Source organism: Colletotrichum phormii, assembly GCF_030913505.1.
Source record: "Colletotrichum phormii strain CBS 102054 chromosome Unknown BDP81scaffold_1, whole genome shotgun sequence".
In the NCBI taxonomy this organism is placed as follows: Eukaryota; Fungi; Ascomycota; class Sordariomycetes; order Glomerellales; family Glomerellaceae; genus Colletotrichum; species Colletotrichum phormii.
The window spans coordinates 3,672,618-3,698,872 of record NW_026851443.1 but is presented as its reverse complement, the minus strand read 5'-3'; the positions used below and the strand labels follow the sequence as shown (position 1 = coordinate 3,698,872).

General features: G+C 49.8%; 7 protein-coding genes across 7 annotated transcripts; 3 read left to right on the top strand and 4 right to left on the bottom strand.

The window, feature by feature from the left end:
* Positions 1-6,838: 6,838 nt before the first annotated feature.
* BDP81DRAFT_389009 (uncharacterized protein) lies at positions 6,839-7,217 on the top strand (the record flags this gene model as incomplete). Its single annotated transcript, XM_060587203.1, has 3 exons — positions 6,839-6,926; positions 6,986-7,054; positions 7,111-7,217. The coding sequence occupies 3 exons, from the start codon at positions 6,839-6,841 to the stop codon at positions 7,215-7,217; spliced, it is 264 nt and encodes an 87-aa protein (XP_060452230.1).
* A 241-nt stretch (positions 7,218-7,458) lies between these two features.
* Positions 7,459-8,010, bottom strand: BDP81DRAFT_284521 (P-loop containing nucleoside triphosphate hydrolase protein; the record flags this gene model as incomplete). The annotated part of the gene is made up of 1 exon (XM_060583018.1): positions 7,459-8,010. A coding segment is annotated over one exon (552 nt), but the record flags the coding sequence as incomplete, so codon positions are not given.
* A 7,646-nt stretch (positions 8,011-15,656) lies between these two features.
* BDP81DRAFT_414349 (uncharacterized protein) lies at positions 15,657-16,674 on the top strand. The gene is made up of 4 exons (XM_060589357.1): positions 15,657-15,680; positions 15,753-15,871; positions 15,927-16,412; positions 16,604-16,674. Exons 3-4 carry the CDS (start codon positions 16,070-16,072, stop codon positions 16,627-16,629), a joined length of 369 nt encoding a protein of 122 aa, XP_060452228.1. The 5' UTR covers positions 15,657-15,680; positions 15,753-15,871; positions 15,927-16,069; the 3' UTR covers positions 16,630-16,674.
* Positions 16,675-18,099: 1,425 nt separating this feature from the next.
* BDP81DRAFT_414347 (Alpha/beta hydrolase fold-1) lies at positions 18,100-19,481 on the top strand. Its single transcript, XM_060589356.1, has 2 exons — positions 18,100-19,233; positions 19,288-19,481. The coding sequence occupies exon 1, from the start codon at positions 18,422-18,424 to the stop codon at positions 19,196-19,198; it is 777 nt and encodes a 258-aa protein (XP_060452227.1). The 5' UTR covers positions 18,100-18,421; the 3' UTR covers positions 19,199-19,233; positions 19,288-19,481.
* Positions 19,246-20,660, bottom strand: BDP81DRAFT_487529 (uncharacterized protein; the record flags this gene model as incomplete). The annotated part of the gene is made up of 2 exons (XM_060595222.1): positions 19,246-20,236; positions 20,450-20,660. The coding sequence occupies 2 exons, from the start codon at positions 20,658-20,660 to the stop codon at positions 19,605-19,607; spliced, it is 843 nt and encodes a 280-aa protein (XP_060452226.1). The 3' UTR covers positions 19,246-19,604.
* A 1,489-nt stretch (positions 20,661-22,149) lies between these two features.
* On the bottom strand, positions 22,150-22,601 carry BDP81DRAFT_414346 (uncharacterized protein). The gene has a single exon (XM_060589355.1). It carries the CDS (start codon positions 22,569-22,571, stop codon positions 22,218-22,220), a length of 354 nt encoding a protein of 117 aa, XP_060452225.1. The 5' UTR covers positions 22,572-22,601; the 3' UTR covers positions 22,150-22,217.
* A 230-nt stretch (positions 22,602-22,831) lies between these two features.
* Positions 22,832-25,089, bottom strand: BDP81DRAFT_444753 (uncharacterized protein; the record flags this gene model as incomplete). Its single annotated transcript, XM_060591874.1, has 5 exons — positions 22,832-23,183; positions 23,284-23,633; positions 23,751-23,946; positions 24,248-24,663; positions 24,988-25,089. The coding sequence occupies 5 exons, from the start codon at positions 25,087-25,089 to the stop codon at positions 22,832-22,834; spliced, it is 1,416 nt and encodes a 471-aa protein (XP_060452224.1).
* Between the last annotated feature and the right edge of the window lie 1,166 nt (positions 25,090-26,255).

Genomic DNA, 26,255 nt, shown 5'->3' with positions numbered 1-26,255 from the left:
CTCCTTATCAGCCTTGCCGTTCCGACAAAAACAATATCGTCATGCTCTGTATGCCAGCCCATTCGTCTCATCTACTTCAGCCCTTAGACGTTAGGTGTTTTGGGCCACTAAAGAAGGCTTATGGTCGACAAATTGAGGATAAGATGCGACGGGGTAATACCCATATCAGCGCTGCCGCTAAAGCCAACCTATCAATCAAACTTCCAAACAAACCAAACAACTGAGGCTATTCCCAACTATCAATCAAACAACTTCTGACCACCGGGATTTGATATATTGGGTTGATTTGGCTTGGCATATTACATAAGCCTGCATATAGCCAATGGGATGCCACTATCGCGAATATTCACGCCCTAACGCGGTCAGCTTTCTTTTTCTGTATGCAGCACCATTAATCCTGACAGCTTTGCGATATTCTTTTCTGCCCTCCTGGCTGTATTTTCTCTTCAGACAATACTCCTGAGTGATCTATGACTCCCAGCGACGTTGAATATGGGTATAAAAGCACTGGAACCGCTCTCTTACTACGTCTCTTCTTCTTCCTCATGCCTCACAAGCAGCCAACATCAGCAACATCGCCAACATCCTGGGCTTGCCTACCTTTGCCATGATGACTTCAACCGTACGTCAGCCACTCCCCCCTCCTCTCTCCCTGGCCCTATATAAGGGCTTCCCCATCCATCCAGGAAGCTCTTCTTCCTCAGGCATGATGATGTCTTGGTTTCACAACTAACGATGCTATTCACAGATGTTGTCCCCCACTCCTTTACCTACCAACGCACTTCAACTACTTCGATCCCCCTCCAGAATTGCAACTCAAGTGGCCAACAGTGTCTCTATCGTTCTTCCCTCGAATCTATCCATCTTCGACCTCCCTACGATCATATAGCAGAACAAGAGATATGTGGTTGAGGAGCAGCTGGCCCGTAAAGGAGGCAGGGGGAGGAAGAGTTGGATTAAGGACCACAGGGTCTTCCTTATTGAGCTTTATGATAAGGGGCCAGCTGGTGCTTACTGGTGCTGTCAACAATGTGACAGTAAAGGAAAGCCAGAGTTCTTTGCTGCTAACGTGAATGATAAGCGAGTGAGACAGACAAGCGAGTGAGACACAAAACTGCGCCGATGATGCTTCAACACAAATGGAGACGTTTCTTCCACAACACATCATGGCATCCAGAAGTAATGAGTCAGGCATACAGCTGGCCCTTCAAGCTATCAGAATCAATCCAGAGCTTAGTGCACGGGCTGCAGCTACGATCTACTCGGTCAGCCATGCAACATTGAGTCGACGATTGAAGGGCTCTACATCTCGAAGCGACAGGATACCGAACTCGAGGAATCTTACTTTGCTAGAAGAGCAGACGTTAGTTGATCACATTCTCGATCTAGATGCCCGATTATTCCCTCCCCGGATCCGTGGTGTGGAAGAAATGGCTGATCGACTGCTTGCTGATCGCGACGCGCCTCCGGTTGGGAAGCGCTGGGCCTTAAACTTCGTCAAACGACAACCACAATTGCGGACGCGGTTTTTTCGGAGGTACGACTATAAGAGGGCCTAATGCGAGGATGCAGAGGCTATTCGCGGCTGGTTCGCTCTTGTGAAGAACATAATCGCGAAGTATGGTATCGATGAGTTTGATATCTATAACTTTGATGAGACTGGCTTTATGATGGGCCAGATTGCATCTGGCATGGTTGTCACAAGTACTGAAAGGCGTTCAAACACAAAAATGGCGCAGCCTGGTAATCGAGAATGGGTTACAGTGATTCAAGCCATCAACTCGCAAGGCTATAACGTCCCGCCGTACATCATCGTTGCAGGCCAATATCACCTCTCAACCTGGTATACAGAGTCAGGTTTCCCGGACGACTGGGTCATTGCGACGTCAGAAAACGGATGGACAACAAATGAAAGAGGCCTAGATTGGATCCAGCACTATGATCGTCATACGAAACCACGTTTGAGAGGCCAATATCGCCTCCTCGTCGTCGACGGGCACGAAAGTCACCACTCAACAGACTTTGAGCTATATTGCAAGGCAAACAAGATCGTTACACTTTGTATGCCGCCTCATTCGTCTCATCTACTCCAGCCCCTTGACGTTGGGTGCTTTGGTCCGCTAAAGACGGCGTATGGGCAACAAATTGAGGATAAGATGCGGCGGGGCGTAACCCACATCTCAAAGGAGGACTTCTTTCCTGCATATCGCAGCGCATTTAGTCAAGCGATGACTGAAAAAAACATCCAAGGGGGTTTTAGAGGAGCTGGGCTTGTTCCTCTGAGTGCAAAAAGCGTCCTATCAAAGCTGGATATCCGGCTACACACTCCAACGCCTCCAGCATCACTACCACAGACACCTCCGCCTTGGGTTTCAAGGACACCAAACAACCCAGTAGAGGCAAGCTCTTAATCCAACTTTATTAAGAGTCGGATCACTCGTCACCAAAGCAGCTCCCTAACCTCTATTTGCGAGGCTGTTGAACGACTTTCTAAAGGTACAAGAGGCATCATGCACCAAGTAGCCTTACTTAGATCTGAGGTATAGATTCTTAGAGACGAGAATAACCAACTCAGTCGACGATGGAGAACTAAGAAAACACGCCTACAACATGGAGGAAGTCTTATTGTAGCTGACGTAGTAGATATATAGTCATAGAAAGATGTGACTGCGCAGGTTCAGGAGGAAATGCGTCGTACTAGTGGTTGCAAACTGAGGGCCGAGACAGGTCAGCGACGGTGTGGCGTTTGTGGTCACCCGGGACACAATTCACGAACGTGCCAGTTTATTGAAGAGATGTCTGAAGATGAGGATTATGAGTAGTTTGAATTGAATTGATGCTGTTGATGTTGATATGGAAGCCAGTTTATCTCATCGGCGCAGTTTTGTGTCTCACTCGCTTGTCTGTCTCACTCGCTTATCATTCACGTTACTGCTTCTAGCTTTGCTGCAGACCATCTTCGCAGGTACGTATATGTCCTTTGGTATGATTATTGTTAACTGATCTATATACAGGTGCCATCAAGTCTCACAATGGGGTTCTGCTACCGATGAGACAAGCTCAGGAGAGACTCTCCACAGCTCAGAGCATGGCACTCGTTCATCGAAGAGGAGGAAGATCTCCCATATACCCAAGTCGAAAGTGGCTACTGTCATAGATCTCTGTCTCTCCACCATCATCACCAACGATCTACCATTCGACCACTATCAAGATAGCTTCGTTCAACAAGTTCTACAACTTCACAACTCCTCTCTGGCTGATCAGGTGCCATAGGGTAGGACTTCAATAATGGACTATCTTCCCATTCTCTTCGCTAGGGGGCAATCCTACGTCAAGGATGAACTCCACAGTGCCCTCACTAAGATCCATATTGGGTTTGATCTATGGACGTCACCCAACAACTACGCCTACCTTACAGTCACTGCCCACTTCATCAACAGTATAGGCCAGCACCAGTCTCGTCTCATCGCCTTCAACCACATAAGCAGCGATCACAGCGGTCCCAACATATCCAACAATATCTACGAGACTCTTCAGCAATGGGATATCACTGGCAAAGTGGGTGTGGTGGTCTGTGACAACGCCAGCAACAACGATACCTGCATCTCTGCCCTCTTCAGGAGACTCGACCCTATAATGGATCAGGGGGACTATCAGGCAAGGAGAATACGATACTACGGCCACATACTCAACCTGGTGGCACGAGCCCTTCTTTTTGGTACTGATCGCAAAGTCTTTGAGGCTGAGTCACTCTTCTACCAGTCTGTCCATTATGAGGAGGAAGATCTGAAACTCTGGAGGAACACCGGGCCTGTTAGTAAGCTTCGCAACATCGTGAAGTTCATCAGGGCTTCTCCTCAGCGATCTGAGCGATTCAGGAAAGCAGCCCAAGAGGTTGATGCTGGGTCAGACTTCGAGCTATTCAGCCAGGGGGTCTCAGGAGTCATATCTTCTTCTCAACAACGAGACGAGATGGAATTCCACCTACCTCATGATCCATCGAGCTCTTCAGAAGAGGGCAGAGATCGAGACCTACATCAACTGGGTCCAGGAGCAGGACAATACCAATAAAAGGATACCTAACGATGACCTCCTTTCTTCAGAAGATTGGAAAGTCTTGGTTAAAGTCAAGTCTATCCTTAAGCCTTTCTACCTACAGACGAAGAGGACGGATGGATGGGGTAAGGGGTATGGGCATGGTCGTCTCTGGGAAGTCATGACTGGCATGGAGTACCTCCTTGAGCATCTAGAGGAGTAGAAGAGTCTATACAACTCCATACTCCATCCCATTAATTCTCAACAGGAAGACGAGTCGTCTACGATCAATATGACTGCTAATAAAGAGTCCCTACCATCACAGACTCGATCAGAGCGCCCCATTCGATCTTCAGTCAACAGCCAGACCCAGCCTCTTCAGGAATCCATACTTCCACAACATGTAAGAGAGGACTGGAGTCAACGTACTGCTCGATTCATGGGTTTCTCTTCCTCGTACCAGGAGCATCTTCGTACTTCTGTTGAGTTGGCCTGGCAGAAGCTCTCCTCATACTATACGAAGTTAGAGGAGTCTCCCTTTTTTGCTGCTTCTGTTATTCTCCACCCTTCACTTGGTATCTCATACCTTGAGGCAGTCTGGGATGAAGGGGTTCAGCTTGAGTGGGTTCGTGATGCAAAGAAGGGGCTCAGGGACTACTTTGACCATTGGTATAGGTCCGAGGAAGAGTCTGATGACTCTACGGCTGTTCTTGAGATCACACTTCCATCCCATGAAGACAGCCACTTCAGGCAATGGGTACAGACTAGACGTAGTCGTGAGCCTTCTCGACAGCAGGATGAGCTGGAGACGTACCTCAGGCAGCCTCCTAAATCTACGGAAGATCCTGTTAAGTGGTGGAGAGACCACCAGTCAACGTATCCTCTACTCAGTAGACTAGCTCTTGATGTGTTGGCAATACCAGCCATGGCTGCTGACTGTGAGAGGGCATTCAGTACTGCGAAGCTGACCCTGACGTCGGAAAGGCACTCAATGAAGCCTCAGACTATGGGTCAGCTGCAGTTGACGAAGAATTGGCTGAAAAGGAAAGCCATCATGCCCATGGGGGTTGAGATTGGCTCACATATTGCATCATAAATAGTTGTGAATAGCTTCACTTATTTCCTAATTGGATAATTAGTATGGGCGTCGTCGGGTCACGTGTTCTATGGATTTGTTTGATATATTGGCCAATAGGGCAAATTAACCAATCTTGGGGAAAAGGCAGTCAAATCAGTCAAATCTTGGCGTTGATTTGTTTGTTTGCTTTGGCGGCAGCGCTGACCCATATTACGAAGGAGGACTTCTTCCCTGCATTCCATAAGGCTTTCACGAAAGCACTTACAGAGCAAAACATCCGGGGAGGCTTCAGAGGAGCAGGGCTTGTCCCCTTAAGTGCAGAGAGTGTGCTATTGAAGCTTGACGTGAAGTTACACACTCCAATACCTCCAGGATCACTCCCTGGGACACCAGCTCCTTGGGTTTCTAAGACACCAAACAACCCAACTGAGGCTACTTCTCAGTCTACCTTAATTAAGGATCGAATCTCCCGTCATCACAGCAGCTCCCCAACGCCTATTAACGATGCTGTTGACCAGTTTACAAAGGGGGCAGTAGGGATTATGCATCGGCTTGCCTTAATGGAATCTAAGATTAGAGTCCTTCAGGAGGAAAATAACCTACTTAGCCGGCGCCGGAGAGCTAAGAAAACCCGTCTCAGACAAGGAGGAAGCCTCACTATAGCTGAGGGAGAGGATATTCAGTCCCAGAGGGAGGCAACAGCCCAGCTTAGGGAGGAAACTCGTCGGAGTAGTGGTCGCCGGCCGAGGACGGAAACAGCTCAACGGCGATGTGGCGTCTGCGGAAACACTGGCCACAATGCGCGAACATGTCAGTTCAATGAAGAAATGTCTGAGGAACAGGATTCGGAGAAGTCTTGATTGTTTTTATGTTTTTAGTGTTGCTCCTTGGTTGCATTTATCTTACAGCTGCAATCAGTTGCGACACTCGCTTGTCTGCGACACTCGCTTATTAAGCACATTACGGAATAATCAAAGACAGGCTAAAAGGATTCATTCATCACCTGCTTTGTATAAATTAGTAGAAACTCAGAGTCCGTTGTTCTAGCTGGCGATGGAGCTTGTTGACGGCTAGTGCGCCTATACGGTAGGTTACGGTTCTTAAGCGTACATGTCGATCATTGCAATCCCCCAACTGCAGTCTCCTGAGCCAACTAGATAAGTACATGTAAGTTACACTTCAAAACTGGAAACTTGAACTGTCCATGGTTGTTTTGAATGAGCTCGTCTGATGGAATCTTTCCGCAATACTGAGCTGCCAAGGAGATTTCTCTAAAGTCGTGGTTCATCTTACTTGCAGGATATGCCGTATGGGTGGAAAAAACCTGTTAATTTTCAAGGATTTTGTGACGAAATCTTAGCCTTGTAATCTCTTTTAATTTTCTGCTTTACAATCAATTATGTCGAGGCAGTCACTTACATACTCCGCGGGACGGGCCAAGCTTTTACTTGCAATCTAATAGACACTTCTATATGGAAAGCTTCCTATGTGGACCCCATGCTGCCACACCGGTCACGCCGAATGATCGTGGGAGTTGCGCGAGGACCCTTGCCGTCAGTGGCTTTAATCAATTTAATGACAGTTTTACAAGAGAGGGAATGAACACTTAGTCCCCTTGGATTCCATATATATCATTGTGCCACTATCATAGAAATCCTAGTCTCTGTCTTTAGATCTTCCTCTCGACTATCGTCATTAATACCACCAGACCAAACGACCATCACAATGAAGTTCGCTGCGGGAAACGTTTTGGCTCTCCTTTTCGCTGTTGCTAGCGCTCAGCAGGACCCTCAACACTACCGGCACCTCAACGGTAAGAGCAGTACGTACCTGCAAGAGAGGTTCTCAGCATTCTAACGTCTGTTTGTATAGCCGAATGTGTCAAGAACCGTGATTGCTGTCCGTGTGACACGGGATCCGGGGCTTCTATGTACTGCCTACGTGAGTAACAATTACTTGTTTATACTTGTCACGCAACTGCTAACTTGGTCCAATAGCGGATTCTACCTCCTGGACGAAGTACCGCTGCCTGCACTTCGGGAACCCTTGGGCTTTTTGCCAGAAGAACAAAGGCCAGTGCGGCGATTGGGATCACCTGCAGTAAAGCAGTCGTGATGGCATTATCGATAGTCAGAGTGTTCGCGCCGGGTAAGGTCGACTGGCTCAAAGCTTAGACCTACCGCTCATTTGGGTGGACACGAACATTTGCAACTTGATAGCCATCTTTCGAATTCCAAGCCTTGCGAAAATTAAACCTGATTCTATCCGAAAATACGAAAGTCCCTCCCTCGATATCCTCATCATCTAACTCTGCTGGACATCAATCGATCTAATTAAGCTGCCCTATCTAAGCTTTGCGCCTCGCACATCTTCTTGTACATCCCTCCTTGCTCGATAAGCTCATCATGCGTCCCGGTCTCAACAATCCGACCATCATAGAAGACACAAATCTTGTCGGCATCGCGAATTGTGGACAGGCGATGCGCCACAGCAATGGTGATACGGTTGCCCGTGCCCGCCGCCTCCAGTAACCCCTTCTGAACAACCTTCTCGGACTCCGTGTCTAACGCACTCGTTGCCTCATCTAGCAGGATGACAACGGGGTTGCGCACCAGGGCCCTCGCTATGGCGATCCGCTGTCTCTGGCCACCGGAAAGTTGGCTTCCGCCATGTCCGCACGGCGTGTTGAGCCCTTGGGGGAGAGAACTGACAAAGTCCCAGGCATTGGCTGCACGGCACGCTGCTTCGACAACGCTGTCATCTGCCACGGCTTCCTCGTCGGCCTCGAAATCGATGCCTGCTTTGATGTTCTCTCTGATGGTGTCAGGGAAGAGTGTCGGCTCTTGTTGGACGAGTGCGAGTTTGCTGCGGTATAGGCGAGGGCTGAGGTCCGTGAGGGAGCCTATGTCGTCGATGTTGGTATTCCTTTCACAGGGAATTTGGTTCGAACCGTAGGGTCCTGGGGGTGACGAAGTATCAATATCTCTGTATTGATTGATTCTGCGTAAGGAGTAGAAGGGAGTTTCCAACCGGAGGTTGGGTGGGTAGTCGAGGTCTAAGTGTACCCCCTCGAGGTGGCCCATGCTCTGCCCCTACTCGCGGCCGAATTGGACTTCCAATCCGACAGTATCAATGCTTTCGCGCTTGGAAGGCACTTCTCGCTTCTCCATGATCGAAGAGGCAGAAGATATCGTCCGGAAGTCCTTCAATTCTCCAAAGAAAGTAGGGCAGGATAATGTTGCAGATAGGTTCCATTCGTCGTCGAGAAATTGAAATGAGTGGTTGCTGCTCAATGGCACGAAATATTGTCAGTGTTGGATTCACAGGTGGGAAAGGAAAATACTCGAGTATCGTGGGTAGCAACGATCACCGACTGTAGTGGTGATATTGCTTGTTCTTGTTGTTCTTCTGTGGAAGTCTAACCAGGTGCCAGCGGCGGCAGGAAGTCTGGGGTATACCACCCTCGTGTGGCTGAGCCACACGGACCACCGTGGCTGGAACGGACCGCGGCAGCAACCTCCTGCTGCCTAATGTAGGCCTATTCCAACACTGGCAACTTTTCTCTCTTGCAAAAGCCGGGAATAGGACAGAATCAAGACCCAATTATACAGTACCGAGAAATAACAATAGTCGGCCGATTATCCACTTGGATTAGCCGAATCTTCGTCTCTCTCCCTCCTTCACGTACGTGTAACCCATCCCTCCATTCTAATGACCGCGTGATTGGTGTCAATAATGCCCTCGAGGGCTCGATTGGGCGACGATTTAGTAAAGCTGTCAGCGGGGTTATCATCGCCGTGGATCCATCTGACTTCGCAGAGCTCCCGTCGCTCGTATGACTGCCGAAGTGCCATGATGTCGATCATCAGGCGTTTCTCCTGGGTGGTGCCCAGTTTAACGAGGCATTCGTATAGCGAGTATGAGTCGGTACAGGCAGTCGTAGGGATGGTCGGGTTGCCAAGTTTTTGTGTAACCATTGCAAGAGTTGATGAGATAGCGTAGGCCATATCTACGCCGGCAACCATGCCGTAGACTTCAGAGGCAAGCACGCTGCGCGTCACTCGCTTCGATTTCGTGGAGGAGAAGTGGACAATATGGCCGTCAATCGTGAAAGTACCGTTATCATCGTCAATAGTCTCGTTAGCAAGGATAACGAGGAAGCCGAGCTGTGAGGTAAGATCGTGGTTATTGGCGAAAGAGCCGTCAACAAAGACAAAGAGCTTCGCGGTTGCCAGGTTCAGCGGGATGAAAGTTAGACCGCGGTCTAGCGAATTCATCTGCCACTGTAACCGTCGGTTGAGGCTCTTGATGGCTTCAGCATCGGGCTCTTTGTGCTGGGCGGCGGCTGACAGATCGTAGCATGCTTCGGGCTGGCAGATTGAGGCGATATATGCCCCACGGGCACGTTGCTGGACATAATCTTGTTGGGCTGTGGGCGAATCTCCGTCGACGAGTTGCAGCTTTTTCCCTTGCCCTTTCTGTCGTAGGACGATCGAAGTGTCTTTTGCTGAGGTTAGTGATACGATGCCACCGTTGAAGATGAGTGGCTCATTGATTGAGAGATACTGCTTTGCCTTAGCGGTGAAAGCAGCCTTTACAAGTTCTTCATCCTCTCTCGCAGAGAAGGGCAGGTCTGTAAGGCCGATAGTGTCGTCTGTTTGCATGCCAATGAGGCCGAAGTGAGGGTTATCAATAGATGACAGCAGAAGACACGGGTCGTATGATGAGGTACTCATCTCGAGACTTTCTCTATGGTGGCGGTTGTACGTTGCCCACCAATGAGTGCCAGCTTCGGCAATGCCATATAGTGGCTTGACGACTTTCATAATCGTATTCGGAGGGTAGTCATCGCGAATCTGGGTAGGTAGTCGTGCGTAAATAGTGCGATTCAACTGTGAAGTTGACTGGACGTATGCTTGCGTGATATCGCGAAGCCAGAGCTGATGGTTGTCACGCAGAAGGGACGGAGCAAGTGCAAGTATCAGTCGCTGGCTTGCTCGTTGTATGGTCGGTGACTGCGTAAGGATAGCTTCTTTCCCGTCATCAGCATATCCTTGGATAACAAGGCGTGACTTCTCGTAGGGCTTATCGGTATTCTTGCCCTTTACCTCGTTAACGATACGTGATTTGAAGATACGGCTATCGTGCTTAGCAAGGTCGAGGGTGACGAATTCGAATACCCCCCGTGCGATAAGGCTATCTATCTCGGTCTTCGTAGATAGTTCGAAGGGCTCACCAGAGGTGGTTATCGTCCCTTTATCGCGTAGTTGCTTTGCGAGGGCCTTATCGGATTCTTCTTTAGCAGAGAGAAAGGTAGAGGAGGAGGGAAGGAGTGACGGGTTATCAGGTACGTCAGTCTCCTGTAAAAGCGCGTCAGCGACGAAGTTCTTGCGCGGTCGGCCGCGGGTACGACGAGGGTATGGAGTAGTCTCAGCTGCGACAGGGTTCCTCGGGGGAGTAGCAACGACAATAGTATCCTCTGCGTGGTCGTCGCTTTTGTCGGTATTATGAGGAACATCTTCGTCAGGGTCTGCGTAATAGGGCTTGATAACGGTTGATCGGAAGTTACGCGGTCCGTTGACGTCAACGGTGCACTCCTCACCGTCAGTAGCAAGTAGGCGATAAGGGCCACTCCATCCTTCTTTCTCGCGCCAGACGCGGACTTGCGATCCAATTGTAAGTGACTTCAGCGCGGTTGTATCAGGGCCGTTTCGTGCTGCCAGGGCCTCATTCACTTGCCGCTTGGCAAAGTGCTTGCGTAACTCGTTGCTTGCCTTGCGTACGGCGGCGGCGCGTTTGACGATATCGGGAGATGGGGCGGAATCGTCGGTCATACGTGGGTATGCGCCAAAGACGAGAAGGGTAGGGACGATGCCGTCAGGGCCGGCAGTATCATTGATTGCCTTGACCGCGCTTTGTAGCGATGACTCTCGTGTAGTCAGTGGGCATTCCTTGCGGATAACATCGTAGGCTCGTCGCAGAGCTGCGTGGTATCTTTCAACCTTTCCAATGCTGTGATGTGCCTCGACAGGGATGATCTTGACTTCAATAGACATTGCGCGAGCTTCGCGGCGGAAGTCGGCTGCTGTGAAGTTGCGGCCGGCGTCAGCGACGATCCAGTCAGGTGGTCCCTGGTACACATCAATCCAGCAAATTCGAAGAGCTTCCCACGTAGTCTTCGCAGAGATGTCTTTGAGAAAGTGGGCCGCGTTGAAGGAAGTCGCGAGGTCAATAACGTGAAGGACGGGTTGATCGCCGTCGAGGTACATGACGTCAACGATGACTTCGTAGTTGAAAGAGCAGTCGTCGCGAAGGGAAAATTTGAATCGGCCGGGCGACTTGCTGTGCATTTGGCATTGATGGCAGTACTTCGTCAATTGCTCGATTGCGGCGGTCTCAACGTCATGGCCAGCCTCGTGAAGAACCTTGTGAAGTCGTTGGACAGATGGGTGGCCGAAGCGACGATGAAGTCTGCGTAATTCCACGTCCGTGAGGTGGTTCCAGGCGAGGCTCTGCTCAGGCGGGCCAAGTAGCAGCCACGGATGGCCCCATTTACGAACAACAGGCACAACAACGTTGCCTTGTTGCAGTGTATTGGCGAGATTGTCAAAGCGAATCCGCAGACGGTCCATATCGGCGAGGCAGAGCAGAAATGGGGTATTGACGGGTACGACGTAGAACTCGATATGTCCGAACGGGGTGGGGACCGTGATGGTGCCGCTTGAGGGCAGAAGATCGCCTCCGCCGAAGCGGACATTTGCTTTTCCCGCTTGCGAAGTGTCGATTTCTACTGATGGAAAGGTTCGTCGAAGGGCAAGAGCTTGGGAGTATCCTGCAGTGGAAACTCCGGCTGCTCCCGTATCTGGTAATATCCCTTGGAAGACTTCTGCTGAGTATCGGTCAAGTACGAAGACAGCCGCGTTTTCCTTGGCAGTCTGGTCGCCGAGATCTGCCTTAGTCAATTGATGGAAGACCGATTGGTCAGCTAATTGTGACAAAATAGCCTTGCCGCTGAAGTTGCTCTTGTTGAAAAAGGCGGTGCTGACGAGGAAGGCATCACTGTCATCAGCCTCCTCATCATCGTTGTTGGTGGGCGCAGGGGTCGTCTGGAGGTATTGGCGGATATCTTCCTCTCCATCGTCGTCGTCAAGAGATTCGAAGCCTTCGTACTCGGCAAGGAAGTTACCGTATCCCGTTGACGAGGTATCCTGCACGTATCTATTGCTTTTGTACCGATCGTATGCCTGCCGTCTTTCGTCCAGCGAGTGTTTCGATGACCAGCAGCCTGGCTTTTTGCAGACATAGCAATGGCGGTCAGACTTGCGGTCTGGCGGGCCGCGGTTATGAGGTCGATTTGTGCCCCGGCCACGGCTGTTGCCGTATCGATCATCTCGGCCTCGGCCGCGATAAGTGCGGTCGACCCAGTATTGCTTGAATGGTTCAGTAACATACTGGTGGTCCTTCTTCATGCGGATAGCGGTGCTGACGGCTGATCGAAGCTGGTTGCAGACGCCTTCCAATGTCCGGGAGGGGTTATACAGGCACAAAGTACACTCTGGGACCCCGGAGCAAGCATTGACAAGCTGGCCTCGCAGGACCTCGTCAGACTGGTACACAGCGGGGAGAGCTCGTTGAATGACTGTGAGCTTCTCGATGAGGGCCTCAAGGACCTGTATCTTCGTCTTGTCGGGGTGCTCTTGAGCGATGCGATTGAAGTTAGTCTCTCGCCACTGGGAGAGGTAATTCTGCTGACTTTCCTCATTCTCGAAGTGGTTCCTGATTTGTCGAACCATCGAGAAAAAGTCACGTGGGCCCCTGCCGCAGATTCGTTGAAGATAAAATGTGGAAGCTTTGCCGCGGAGCATGATAGAGAAGGCGTAGCCCAGTTGGTCCTCCTCGATATCGACTTTCTCGCAGTTATCACGGAAGTTCGTTAACTTAATGTCCAATACATCATACATCTCGCCACCGTACTTGTTTTCGTCAGGTATCAGCTTGGCGAGATCGGAAAGTTGCCTAGAGGTTGGCTTGCTGGTTCGTGTAGCAACGTTGTCGATAGGAGGTTGTGGTGGGAAGCCTGTGGTGACAGGGGGATAGTCCTGTAGAGGGAAGTTGTGGCCTTGTGGGCCGACGTAGAAGTCTTCGTCATGAGGCGGAAGGTGTTGTGGAGGGTGCTCCATCATCGCGGGTCTCGGCGACAGCGGGGGCGCTGGTAAGATATGACGAGATTGCGTAGTGGGAGGTGCTATCGTAGGATATAATGGGCGTGTAATTGGGGTAGGTCGACGAGATACTGAGTGGACCGATTGAGCTGGCGACTGTCGAGGAGTCGGCTTCTGTCGGGTTGGTCGTTCTGGTAGAGGAGGGTTGTCAACTCCCCTGGTTGCCCTGGCTGCCAGCTCCTTGGCAAGAATCTCATTCATACGGTCCTCCTTCTCCTTCTCGTTCTTCCTTTGCTGTCTCTCAATCTCCATCTGCTGTTGATATTGCTTCTCCCTCATAGCCGTTCGTTGTTGCGGGCTGATATATTGTCGTTGGATATCCTCGAGGATACGTGGATCCTCATCTAATAGACGGTTAAAGTAGGGGGAATGATGACGCATCTCTTCGACTTCCTCATCCGTCCATGTATGAAAGGTGTCACGATCCAGAACTTCCACCAGCCTAGGAGCCACCTTGTCCCTGGTCTTAGGGATATGGACACCATTGAAGAGGAGGTGATCGCGGAGCAGGCTGAGTGCCCTTGATCCTGCCGCGTGGAAGAATTCTTCGTCCCATCCATCGAAGTCGCGTTGGAAGGCGGCGAATAATTCGCGACCAAAGGTTTGTTCTTGTAACCACGTAGCGATGGAGTAAGCAATGTGTGTACATACCTTCCTATTATCGCGCTCGCTAAAAAGGATCTCATCGTTGCTTCCCCATACCGTTAGGTCGATAAGTCGGCCAAAGCCGTACGGGATGGGCAGATCCTGTGACGTCTGCGATTCCGTCATGGTGTAGCGTAGTTAAGGGAGGAGGATTAGTGAAGTGAGTAGTCGCAGAGATAGCAAGTAGGAGCCTGCGGCCTTGCCACAGCGTGGATATCGCGTAAAAGTGTAGAAGGTAAGGAAGGTACAGTAGGTGTTTTTCGCGTACTTCCGCGAATCTTCGCGAATTTGTGGGTTGAAGGTGAAAAAAAAAAAGTATCGTGAGGAAATTCGTTGTGGGCAACGAAATTGACGAAGTTGACGAAGTTGAATTATCGTGATGAGCAACGGACTTCTCCAACGGCACTTGTCGTACGGAAGGGTATTCGGCTGCGAGGTCGATCGACGACAGCGTGATAGACGCCCTTATCAACGGCAACGTAGTTGCGGAAGAAAGGTTGACGATAATGCGGGTTGTGGAGGGCCGGCGATTTCGTGATTAGCACTGAAGGGATCCCGTGGTGAGGCGTCGCAACAGTCTCTTCTGTAATACCTTGCTGATCTGCAGTATATCGCAGTAGTGGTTACTGTGAGGTTAACCACTGATCAGTGTTGGATTCACAGGTGGGAAAGGAAAATACTCGAGTATCGTGGGTAGCAACGATCACCGACTGTAGTGGTGATATTGCTTGTTCTTGTTGTTCTTCTGTGGAAGTCTAACCAGGTGCCAGCGGCGGCAGGAAGTCTGGGGTATACCACCCTCGTGTGGCTGAGCCACACGGACCACCGTGGCTGGAACGGACCGCGGCAGCAACCTCCTGCTGCCTAATGTAGGCCTATTCCAACAGTCAGACACTTGGTGGCATATTCACCAAGAATAAACGGCGCTCACCATCCCGAAGGACCGGCGGTGCTTTTGAACATCTTCTGCAGACACCAAAACTTTCAAGCAAGTCTGATCTCTACTGAAATTATCGTGCGCAGTCACAACATATGGAGAGCCTGCTAATTTACGATGCTCGGTGCCGTGTAAGACAGTCCGGATTGGGGAACAGCGGTGGTGCGGGTTTCAAAGAGACCGCACCCGAAGCCACACCCTTTACTTCGGACGCGGGATGCCAAGCATCCATACGCCCGCTCTTCATTACTCAGAGTAGTAAATAGTTGGTTTTGTCAGAGGTGTCAAATAGTGGAACCAATCTTGATTCAGGCTTTGGGAAAGTTCGCGAACAGGCAGTGTGAGACTATGTCGCGGAACCCGCGGGGCGCGTTAATGATTCTCTCTGTGGTGAACAGGCTGCGACCACTTCCGCGCAGTGTAGACGAGCAAACAAATTTTGGAAAACCGTTCTACAGACGGCATCCTTTCGGTCCAAGGACTCGCCTTTTGCTAGCTTTTCTTCCCGAAGTGAAAGTATGAAGACAACAGTTGGACGATGCCCTGATACGGGACGGAACATTGAAGCATAATTGTCAGAATGGATGTCACTCCCACGGAAGAAAACGGTAGAAGTGAGCCCCATGATGAGGATAGCCACCAGGAAGACGTTGGTGAAGTCTCGGTCCCCAGGATATATGTAAGTCTCGCTGAATGTCGACTCTGTGTTTCCGAATGTCCGCTTACTAGTTCGGACCAGTGCGATCGTTGCCGACGTCGTAAGGTAGGCTAAGCTGGCATTAACACGCTCTATCTACCATGGGTCTGAAGAAATTAGGTACTGATGTCTAGATAGGTACGTTGTGATCGACGTCTTCCATGTTCTCACTGCACCCGATCAGGTGCAGTATGCGATTATCCGACCAAGCAGAAGCCCAAGGAAAAGCGGCACCGAGTCTTCATATCTGAGGTTTAGTAAGTGGATTACAATGAATCAACTCATTCGAATGCCCTGCTGAGATTTTTGAAGCGAACGAAAGATTGACCTCATCGCGGAAAAACTCGAAGACTTGAGGCAGGCTTTGTTTGGGCGACCAGGGAAGCAACAGGCCCAAAATCAGCACGCCGTACAGCTTCACACATGATGATGTTTCGTCACCGACTCCTTCTCGAATGACACCAGATGCACTTAAAGCAGGATCTTCTTCACGACAGGAAGAGGATAAGATCATTACGCCAAGGGTGGAGTTTGAGGGAGAGTCGTCTCTTTCAGCGCAAGCTGCTTTTGCAAATATGTTTCTTCATGATGCCGTCAACAGTAAGCATCCAACTGACATCACGGGTGAGATGGTATCGGTGTTAGAGACTCTGGATCGTACGCTCGGGAATGAGAAAAACCAACAAGATCCCGACTATCTGTACCCAAACGCCATTGCTCTCGCACCAGGCTCTTGCGTGTGGGACCTCCCGAAGCCCCCTATCGAGTCAGTCTTCATCTGTCTCCGGATGGCACAAGGTACGCAAATGCACTTCATCATATGAGTAACGTGGTTTACCAGTCAGCCGCGCATATCAGTCAGCCGCGCATTTCCTTATCGCATACTAAATTGCATATTTACCTAATTTCTTTGAATAATAACTAATTAAAAAGATTTCAGTATCTTTATAATATATTTAAAATATAACTAACTTAGTTAAATTTAATAGAAAAAGACACTTTAATCTTTTTATAACTTATTGAAATAAGTAGTGGAATAGAAATATGGGTCTTTGATAAGGATATAATATATTTACTCTATCTCTAAATAGAAATTAATTTTTAAAACTTTTTATTTAGTTTAGTGACTCTTATCAAAGACTGATGAAAAAGTTTGAACGTTATATAACCAACAATGAAAAAGATATTAAATATATAATGTAGGCGACTTAGTATACGATAAGGAAATGCGCGGCTGACTGATATGCGCGGCTGACTGGTAAACCACGTTATTACTTGATTTTAATTATCCCACCAGAGCATCCACAAGTGAAGTTTATGTGGAATCATGAAATTTCTGTGATCCAATCATTCACGAACTTCTTCCTCAAAGTGTATTCGCCAGGACACGCCACGCAGGCGGATTTGATTATTGTCCATGTTGGTCTATACTGGCTCTTTCTGGAATGCATGTACATCACGAAGGATATGGGCCCTCTCACCAATGCTACAATGGCGACATGTTCGTCAAAAGTCCATGGTGACTTGGCGACAACTCTGGTGACATAAAGTCGCAAACCAACCAGGACGGTTGCCAAAACACTGAAAAAGCATGGGACACAATTAGAACCCTTGCAATATTTTCTGCGGAAGAATATGTAACGTCCGACATGATGTGCTTTGTGACGAATCTAGCACAACTTGTCCATCCAGTTGGGAAAGCAGTTTGCTAAATGTCGGGTAAAAACACCGTCAAGAAGCGGTGAGAATTTTAGAAGTAAGAATGATGTAAACTCACTGTCAGCCCAAAACGAAAAGAGACAACTATACGGAAAAGGACACTTCTTTTGCTGGATTGTGCTGTTAGCGAGTATAATCCCGTAATCAGACCGGCGTCGCGCGCGGAGCTGCGCCGTTCGATCCGGTACCTGGGACCCATGTCTTCCACCCTTGAATCCATTCGTCACGATGCCGCGATCCGTGGGCCGCACCACAATAAATCCTCACGATGCCGTATGTAATTACTCGTCCCGAGTCAAGCAAACTCTCTTTCCTATACCTTGGAACACCCAGAGCCATCTTATCAGGAATTTTGTACAAAATCTCTAGCGTTGCCAGAGTTGTTATCTATCTTGCCGGTTCTTGAAGGTCGGTGCCTCCTGATTCGTCAACCAGTTTCAACTTAGCAGAATTCAAACTAAGAATGAGGCTGTTGGTTGTTCAGAAATCACCGGTTTCAAAACGACCCATTACCTTTGATTGGTTTGCTTATCGCGTTATTCCCATAAATGAAGGCGGTTTCTGCTGGGGGTTCGTCCCTTTGAAGAAATGCCACTGTGGGAACAAACGGCAATCGCTAGGTATACACGGAGCCGAGCTATGTCACGTGTCTTCGGCACGTGACACACCTCAGCTCCCTCCTTCCATATCACGAGCCTTCGCGTTTAGATACTCTCCTTAACAATAATAACAACAACAAGAACACCAGATTAACCCAACGATATTGCTACCGATCGCGATACCAGGAATACCTGTGTGACTAACCTGTGCTACACGCAAACCAACAGCCACATTGCATCGGATCATTAAGCGACTCACTTGTCCCACCAAGACTGCAAGGTTAAGACTAACGGAAGTTTGGGACCCGTCCATAAGATGATCAACACTTCCCTCACATGTCGATTCTCAATCTTGAGTCAGATTTGTCTGCCCGAGCTACAAGACGAAATACTTGTAGCAATTGTGTTGCAAAAAGTTCCGAAGACCCGTCCTTACTTCAACTCACATCATTCATCCTCAAAGAAAATAGACCTCGATCTTAAAGCACAATGTCGGCAGTATCAAACCCCTCCAGATCACTGGGCATTGTTTTCGCCCACGGGGGCTTCCACCTCCCCGCTTGTTTTGACCTTGCCAAAGCTCGGCTGGAGAAGGCAGGCTTTTCTCCAGTTGTTGCAGTCCGCCACCCCAGTGTGGGAACCGATCCCAAAATCACCGTTGACGACGATGCCCGGAACATCCAAGCCGATCTTGCCCCTTACCTGGACCAGGGCAAAGAGTTCCTTGCTTTGGCTCACTCATACGGCGGAAGCCCCTTGACCATCGCAGCGAAAGGTTACTCGGTCAAGGAAAGAGCAACTTTGGGTCTCAAGGGCGGTTTTCGCGCCATCGTCTTCGTAACAGCCAATATGCCCCCTAAAGCCGGCGCCAGTGCACTGAGCGTGCTGCCCCCCGGCTTGGATATTGTCGACATGGCTGATGGACTGGTCACGGCAAACGCCAAGGCCAAGGCAGCATTCTACGGCCCCGATATGGACGACAACTTGGCTGATGAGTGCATGGCGGCACTGTTGCCGCAGTCGCAAGAGGCTCTCCTGGGTCCGGCATCTGTCGGTTCGGAGGCATTGATGGTTCCCGTCTACTACATCCTTTGCGAGAAAGATCAGACCATATCCCCAGCCACGCAAGAGCAAATCATCTCGACCATTCCTACGCTGAAGAGAGTTCTGAGAAATCCTGGCGGACATTCGGCCTTCATCACTGAGGTGGACAAGTTTTTTGAGCAGATTAACGAGATTGCCGATGAGGTAGAGAAAAGTCTCTAGAGATCAAATGCTAGATTGAAGACCCTTTAGGCAAGGTCAGGGCAGGCCCGTCCTTCAGGTTAGAGAACTAAGGTTTACATAAATAATAGGCCCACTAGCGCAACTGCTGTGGAGCGGCATCCATGATTTGCTTGAACAATTCGTCAGAGTCAGGCCCAACGGGGTTAGCCGCTTCTAGTGCTTGTTGACAGTCGTCGGGCGTGTATATCAACCTCTGGTTAGGGAACATCTTGGCCTGTTTTGCCGACTCCCCCGAGAAGCGTATCTTCCTGTCGGAACGGCAAGGCTGATAAGGAGCAATGGGCAGGTATCGTGGGCTGGCTGGCGCCTGCCCTGGGCGAAGTGGGACAACCGGCTTAGTCATCACGGCCGGTTAAGGTGGGGCAACCACCCAGGCCGTCACCACCTACTTCGACCGACCCCTGCCCACAATGTAAATAGGAAGAACAACAACAGCAATTATCACGGACATCGACGTGATTGTTGCCGAAGATACACCCTCATGAGGAAATGTATCACGCCTGTGATACCAACACTTCCTATCCCAACCACTCGTAACCACAGCCCCCCATGCTCCAAGATCAAGACAACAATTGTACGATTCCTGTTTATACTCGAAAAGGGGAACTCCCAAGAGGTCTGCAGCAGCGTTGTATCCCGAGACACGACCAAGCTGAAGGGCGTGCTGGCAGGACATCAGCGCGTAATGCCCATTGCTGTCAGAGGCGGCGTAAGCAGCATCACCAGTGGCAAAGACGCGCTCTGATGACACGGCGCGCAGGTAGCGGTCGACGTGGAGGCGTGATAGCTTATCCTTGGGTCCGGGGATTTTCTGCGTCAACGGTGTTGCTCTCACTCCCGCGGTCCAAATGGTCGTCATAGTCTCGATTATCTCTCCAGATGCGAGTTGAACACCCTCTGATTCGACTGCTGTAATAGGCGAGCCGAGTCTAAGTTCGATTCCAAGCTCATCCAACGCTTGAGTGATCACCGGTCGAGGACCAGGTCCCAGCTCTGGACCAAGCACGCCCGCTGCCTCTATCAAGATTATTCGCGGGTTCTTGATGAGTACGCTCCAAGATTGTTGAGATGCGCTTCAAGCTTGTTTGCGCCTTCCAGTGAGTCCACGTCATGCGCATGCTGCTCGAGTCCATGCACTTGCTGTGGTCGAATAACCGAGCTTCCAGCTGCAAGGATGAGACGGTCATATGGGACGTGATGCCCAATGTCTGCGTCCGACTTGTACGATACCGGATGCCTCAAATAGTGGTCCGAGTTCTTGACTCATGTTAGACGGATTTGCTTCGTACAGTCGTGGCCGCATGATAAGGCATGACTGCGGAGCTATAACAGTAACTTTGAAGGCTTCGCTCTGTCCGTGGATTTTGATGAGGCGTCTGGCAGACAGGGCGCTCCAGACACCTGCGAATCCGGCTCCAATGATGATGATGCTGCCGGACATGTTTGCATTCAAGTGACTGCCAGAACTAAGACTTCAAATAGATGATGAAAATGTCGAGAAAGTAGCTGCGATACGGCTGAGAGATTTTGCATGTGTTGTTCCTGAGGTCTTGTTTGATGTGGGTAGTCCCGAAGTTCGCAGATTCTTATGCGTTTACTGTCACTCTCAGGATTCACAAGAACCTTGAGTAAACATGCTTATTTTTGTGATTTCGATCCCCGAGAGCTTGGACTGACAGCACCCGCATCCTGTGTCAACAAGCCCCCATTGCGCCGTTGTTGATCTCTTCCACGCTAACATACTTGGCTACACGGCTTTGTCGCGAACGTGGCGGCTGGCTTACATCGGGTACCCGATTGATTTACAACGGGTCCCCGAATACCCGAGTCCCCGCAGCCGTCAAAGGGGACGGCGGACATCCGACCTTCTTCCAATTTCCAACTTCACACACCCGCAAACACGTGCACCGATGACCCCCCCTACACACTTGAATGGCGGAGCATCCCGCTCATCACTGGCCTGTTTGCCATGCCGCTCAAAGCATCTGAAGTGCGACGGAAAGCGACCTCATTGCGATAGATGTGCTGGCGCCGCCAAAGACTGCTAATATGCCCCATCGCGACGGGGCGGGCTGGATTGTGCAGCACTAGCAGAGCGAAGAAAGCGTCTTGCCTTAACGAACAGTGTCGATAATAGCAGTTCCGAATCACCAGGAAGTATTCCATCGAACCAGTCACTGGAGTCGGAGCTTTTCGGCGAAGACTCTCTCGCCGAGTTCAACATTGAACTGAGTAAGCACTACTCACCTGCTCCTGTGAGTGGGTTAAGGAGGCAGACCATCTAGTCTACTGCCGAAAGACCCTACTGAGGAGGCAACAGTGGCCCACCCTCTACCCCTACAGCCGCCAGGAGCCCGTAGGACCTATAGGGTCCCTCGATCGCTACTTCAAGGGGCTAATCACTGACTCTGAAGGCTTCCAGGCCTTCCTCTGCGTGACAGACTTCTTCCAGAAGATCTGCCCGCGGTACTAGGAGATAGGTCATAACCTATCCTCCAAACGACAAACTACCTCTATTAAGAAACCAGATGGTTATAACGGAACTAGGGCACCAGTGGGAACTAGGGATGGATAGAACACATAGTAGCTCACGAGCAAGATTTGGAGGAGGTCAGGATACGGCGTGTACTATATAGTATATAGCTAGAGCCTGCGACCCTTCACGCCACATATCCTCCGGGAGGTCTGCCGCAAGGGCGGCTGCGCCCTTGCCGCCATGGCGTTAAATAGAACAACAACAAGGGGTCGGTCGAAGTAGGTGGTGACAGCCTGGGTGGTTGCCCCACCTTAACCGGCCGTGATGACTAAGCCGGTTGTCCCACTTCGCCCAGGGCAGGCGCCAGCCAGCCCACGATACCTGCCCATTGCTCCTTATCAGCCTTGCCGTTCCGACAGTTGCTTGGACTCCTTACTACCTCTAACTAGCCCCTATCCGGGAGGGCTCTGACATTATCCCTGTGACTCTCTTGGTAATACGCAGCTGGTTCTTGAAGCTCACTCAGCTTTCCAGGGAAGAGACCGTTGGTGAAGGAGCTTTTGACCAAGATTGATGTGGCGTGTTCAAGCATTTCTTTTGTCGATCGCGAATGGATGGGCTTTCCATGCCTTGCCATAATAATAGACAGACCGAATCTTCGCGGCTCTGTCCACAAAGTGTCGTCATTATCTTCGTGCTGTTTCTGACAGTCCATAGTATTTTCCCATTCGCCGACCTTGCGGTTCTCCATTCCAGTCGAGCCTGTCTGATCCCACCTTGATCGAAGAGACCTAGTTCCATAGCACGAAAGATTACAGTATCTTTCGAATGAAAGAGAAATCTACTTTCTGCAGAATTTCGAGTCACAGCTATCATTTTTTGGGGCTCCTTTGTCTCTGAATACGGGTTTTCAGTGACGAATCTTTTCGGAATGTTTTCTCTGAGGCGTCTCGATGTACATCCCGTCGATTTTGGGCTTCCGGATCTTGGAAGGAGTTTCAAATCTTCGGCAGATTTGATCGACTCCCAAATCCAGCCGTGATCAGCGAGATCAAAGTTCTTGACTGTATCGTCATTGTAACGCGGGAACGCATCCATGCCCAACGAATTGATTTGACCCAGTTCGTCGATCCATGCTATGGTAGCTCCCGGATGGCTTTCAGTAGCTTCCCTAGTGAGGTTTCTCCATATGCCATGTAAAAGTCCCTCGGCTTGATGATTTGGAAAGGTGTATCGGCAAGGCTTCTTCGAAGTGTGTCGCGGCCATTTACCCGGTATCTCGTAGAGCGTCTGTCGCCATTCAACCAGTAATTACTACCAAAGGGCTTTCCGGTCTTCTTAGCACACTCGAAGACCCATTTGATGTGACCCTTACACACGCGTTCAATGCCTCTAATCATGATACACGTGTAAGTTCCTTCCAATTTTGAGGCAACCTTCTTCTCGCATACGCAGGCCGGATTCGTTTCGTGATGCGATTGGAAATGTCTTTGGGCAAGCAGTAAAATCTGAAATGCGTAGCTAGATTGCTTTTATGAGCGTCGTGTACAGCGTAATCAATTTCGTTATGAATAAGGCAATGACTCACAAGCTGGCTGATGCTGTAATGCGATGGTTGTCAACATCGCCACATGTAAGAGCGATAGCACATGTGTTCAGTTCATCTGCTGAAGAGACAGGAACACTGCATACAGACAGTACGTGTTCCAAGTTCCTTCTCAGACGAAAATTGACATCGGCGTCGGCGGTGAAAGTTTGTTCTTCGAACTGGATTTCAAACAAACTCATTGCTTCAGAGTAAGCTTCGGTGGACAGCATCGAAAGATCGGACGGTGATGAAGGTTGGCGATCTTGCTTGTCCATAATCAACCCTAGTCTGTATGCAATGGTGACTGTAAGCCTGCCACCTTTACGGACTATTTCTGATGCCTCGTAACTCTAATTGAACGTAAAGTGTCGAGACCTTTCGTTTTCATCCCCACTAACATCAGAACTGCACTGAAAGACCCCACGGGATGAATTGTGGTCGAATGCGGCGGTGTACCAATTCACTACCTTTCCATCGCTCATCTGACGACTTTGTACAATACAGCCATGAATAAGCCGTGGCTGTTCGTACCCAGAATCAAATTGGCTGCTGAAATTTCTGTCATTGCTTTCCTCCTCATCATAGTCTAGATCTCTGATCAACAGATCACCCGCGATTGTGAGGCGAGGAGGTGTTTTGGCGGTAGATCGCTCGGTAACAGCGCTGGAGTAATCGAACACATAGTTTTTGTCACGAATCAGCATATAGAGTAGCTCATGGAAATCGGGATCTCAACTGTGGTCTAATCAACTATGGAAAGGGGAAAAGGGATGCCCTCGAGGGAGCCCCTTTTGTATGCCCATACCCCTGTCTACCCCTTATCTCTACCCCTGAGATATCCACTGCTATACCTCTTTCGTGACAGTTTTGATAGATGGTGCCCCCAGAAGCTATGTATCGTACTTCGACCTTCATGCCATCTGTTCCCTTTTGACTGAAAGATGGCCATCGATCGTGGACATACTTCACTAAGCGGGGTTCTTGCAATGGCGTCCCGGCGTCGATTCTGGGGCCAATGCCTCCAGTGAAACGGGGGTTGCTGGCCCTCGATAGAAGCTGGCTGAGGCGTGAGACCACCCAGCAGGGCTCCTCCATGCCATTTTCATCCACGCGAAAGCCTCTAGGCTGTTCTGGTACATATTGCGACATCTCTAATAAGCGACCAGATGAACCGACAGTCGCAGTGAGGCCCTCGTCGCCAAATGAATGATAGCTTTCGCGGCGCAGGCTTCCTGGTTCAGCTTCATACCTGTATTGAGGTAATCTTCCGCTTTGGCCTTCCATATCCTCGACGAATTTTGCGGATGCTCGAGAAGATTCAGTGACCTTCGATGGTAAAGAACATGCCGTAGGGGAGCAATATCCCGGAAGACAGAAAGTCTATCTTGAGAACATAGCTGTCAAGGAAGATGATGCAGGAAGTAAGGTGCTCAACTGAGAATAAGGGCTTCTATCGGGAAAATGCTAGAAACCAGTCACAGGGGCCAGGATCACTTATCTCAATTTCCGCTCAGCAGCAAACATGCAGTTGCGTCGCGTGATTTAAATTAATGTACCTTATGATTCGTTATAAACCGTCGATAATCTCGGCCTGCATATGTTCGACATAGGCGTCATTCGATGAGGGAAATTGTCCCTGACGGCGGGGCGGTTAGCAGAAAACGCCAAGTGTCTATATGCGAGAATAGCCAGTGGCCGCAATACCCGGTCAACTGGCCGGTGTATGCAAGGAGCATATGGTGAGACTTTCTCCGCACCGTACTCATACATGTATTGTGAGTGTATCACTGCATACTGAAGTGGCATTGTGGAGGAAATAAACACTCCTTTCGTTCAAGCATTCACAAGGTCTAGGACATGACCACAAGAACAACAAGACACTAGAAACAGAAGTGTTACTCAAAATTTTGTGCTGTCATGATGGCAGGGATTTCTCGAAATAGGGGTGAATGCAACCTTGGTCCAGGTCACTCTTAGTCTCCCCGGAATCTTGCTGAAGCCGACTTGGGCTTGTTCAGTAACCAATTCTCAAAGGCCTCTGGTCCACTGGGTCAAAGCCCACGACACTCTCAGAGAACAAATTTGGGCATTGGAACGTAGCTACTCGGGGCTCGAAATGTTGTGCGACAAGGCACTGACTCGACCCATGCACTTCGTAGATTCCTAGGTTCACGTTGCCGAGGTCGTATTCATGCTTGGCTATGCTTTCTGATCAAACGACTGCTTCTAGGAAAGGAAACGCGGAATCGAATGGGGAAACTGCAGCCAAACTGGTCCACGCCGACACGGCGACTTTCACCACAGCCTCCCATCTCCATCGCTGCACGTAGTTTGTGACACATACCACAGATCTCTAACACAACCCGAGCCACCATGGACTTATGGAAAGTGAATTACGGATTCACTAATTTACGAACACCCTGGGCCGACGTGCAGGATACCCACTTTGCGTCGGTCAGCGACTGGTTGTACATTATAGTACAAGATGCGGGAAGCCCAAAGAGGGATACCTAGAGATTGGAATCAGGGTCAATCATCAGCCTGGCCGAGCCGGGTGGGGCCTCGCTGAGAATCAACTAGGCAGACGCCTTGATAAATGTTCAAGACTGTCGAGACTAGCCGGCAACCTTTCCTCCTCTTTTTATCAAGGTAGATTGAAGACCGGAGAGAATGCATTAATCAAGGCTACTCCAAAGCCTATGGATTGCATTTGTCTTTTCGTGATGTACGCTTTCATCCTACGTAGTTTCTTCTTAAAATTTTCTGAATTCGCTTCCACGTGTGGACCTTGAATGATTCACATCCCGTATATTTTGCTAGCCCTTGAGAGACTATCAGAGTAGTCGTATGAGCTGATTTGGCCTTTAGTACTCGTCATGCTACCTGCTGATGGAAATCCCCTGCAGTTTAGTATCAGCTCATTTTGGTAACACCATATTTAACAAGTTCAGGCCTCATACAGGCTGAAACAA

Excerpts from the sequence above, each read along its gene's own strand:
- BDP81DRAFT_414349 (XM_060589357.1), top strand. The coding sequence starts at position 16,070 with ATGACACCAGATGCACTTAAAGCAGGATCTTCTTCACGACAGGAAGAG. Across the intron at positions 16,413-16,603 it reads CTGTCTCCGGATGGCACAAG|AAAAAGACACTTTAATCTTT; the intron begins GTACGCAAATGC and ends TAAATTTAATAG.
- BDP81DRAFT_414347 (XM_060589356.1), top strand. The coding sequence starts at position 18,422 with ATGTCGGCAGTATCAAACCCCTCCAGATCACTGGGCATTGTTTTCGCC.
- BDP81DRAFT_414346 (XM_060589355.1), bottom strand. The coding sequence starts at position 22,571 with ATGATAGCTGTGACTCGAAATTCTGCAGAAAGTAGATTTCTCTTTCAT.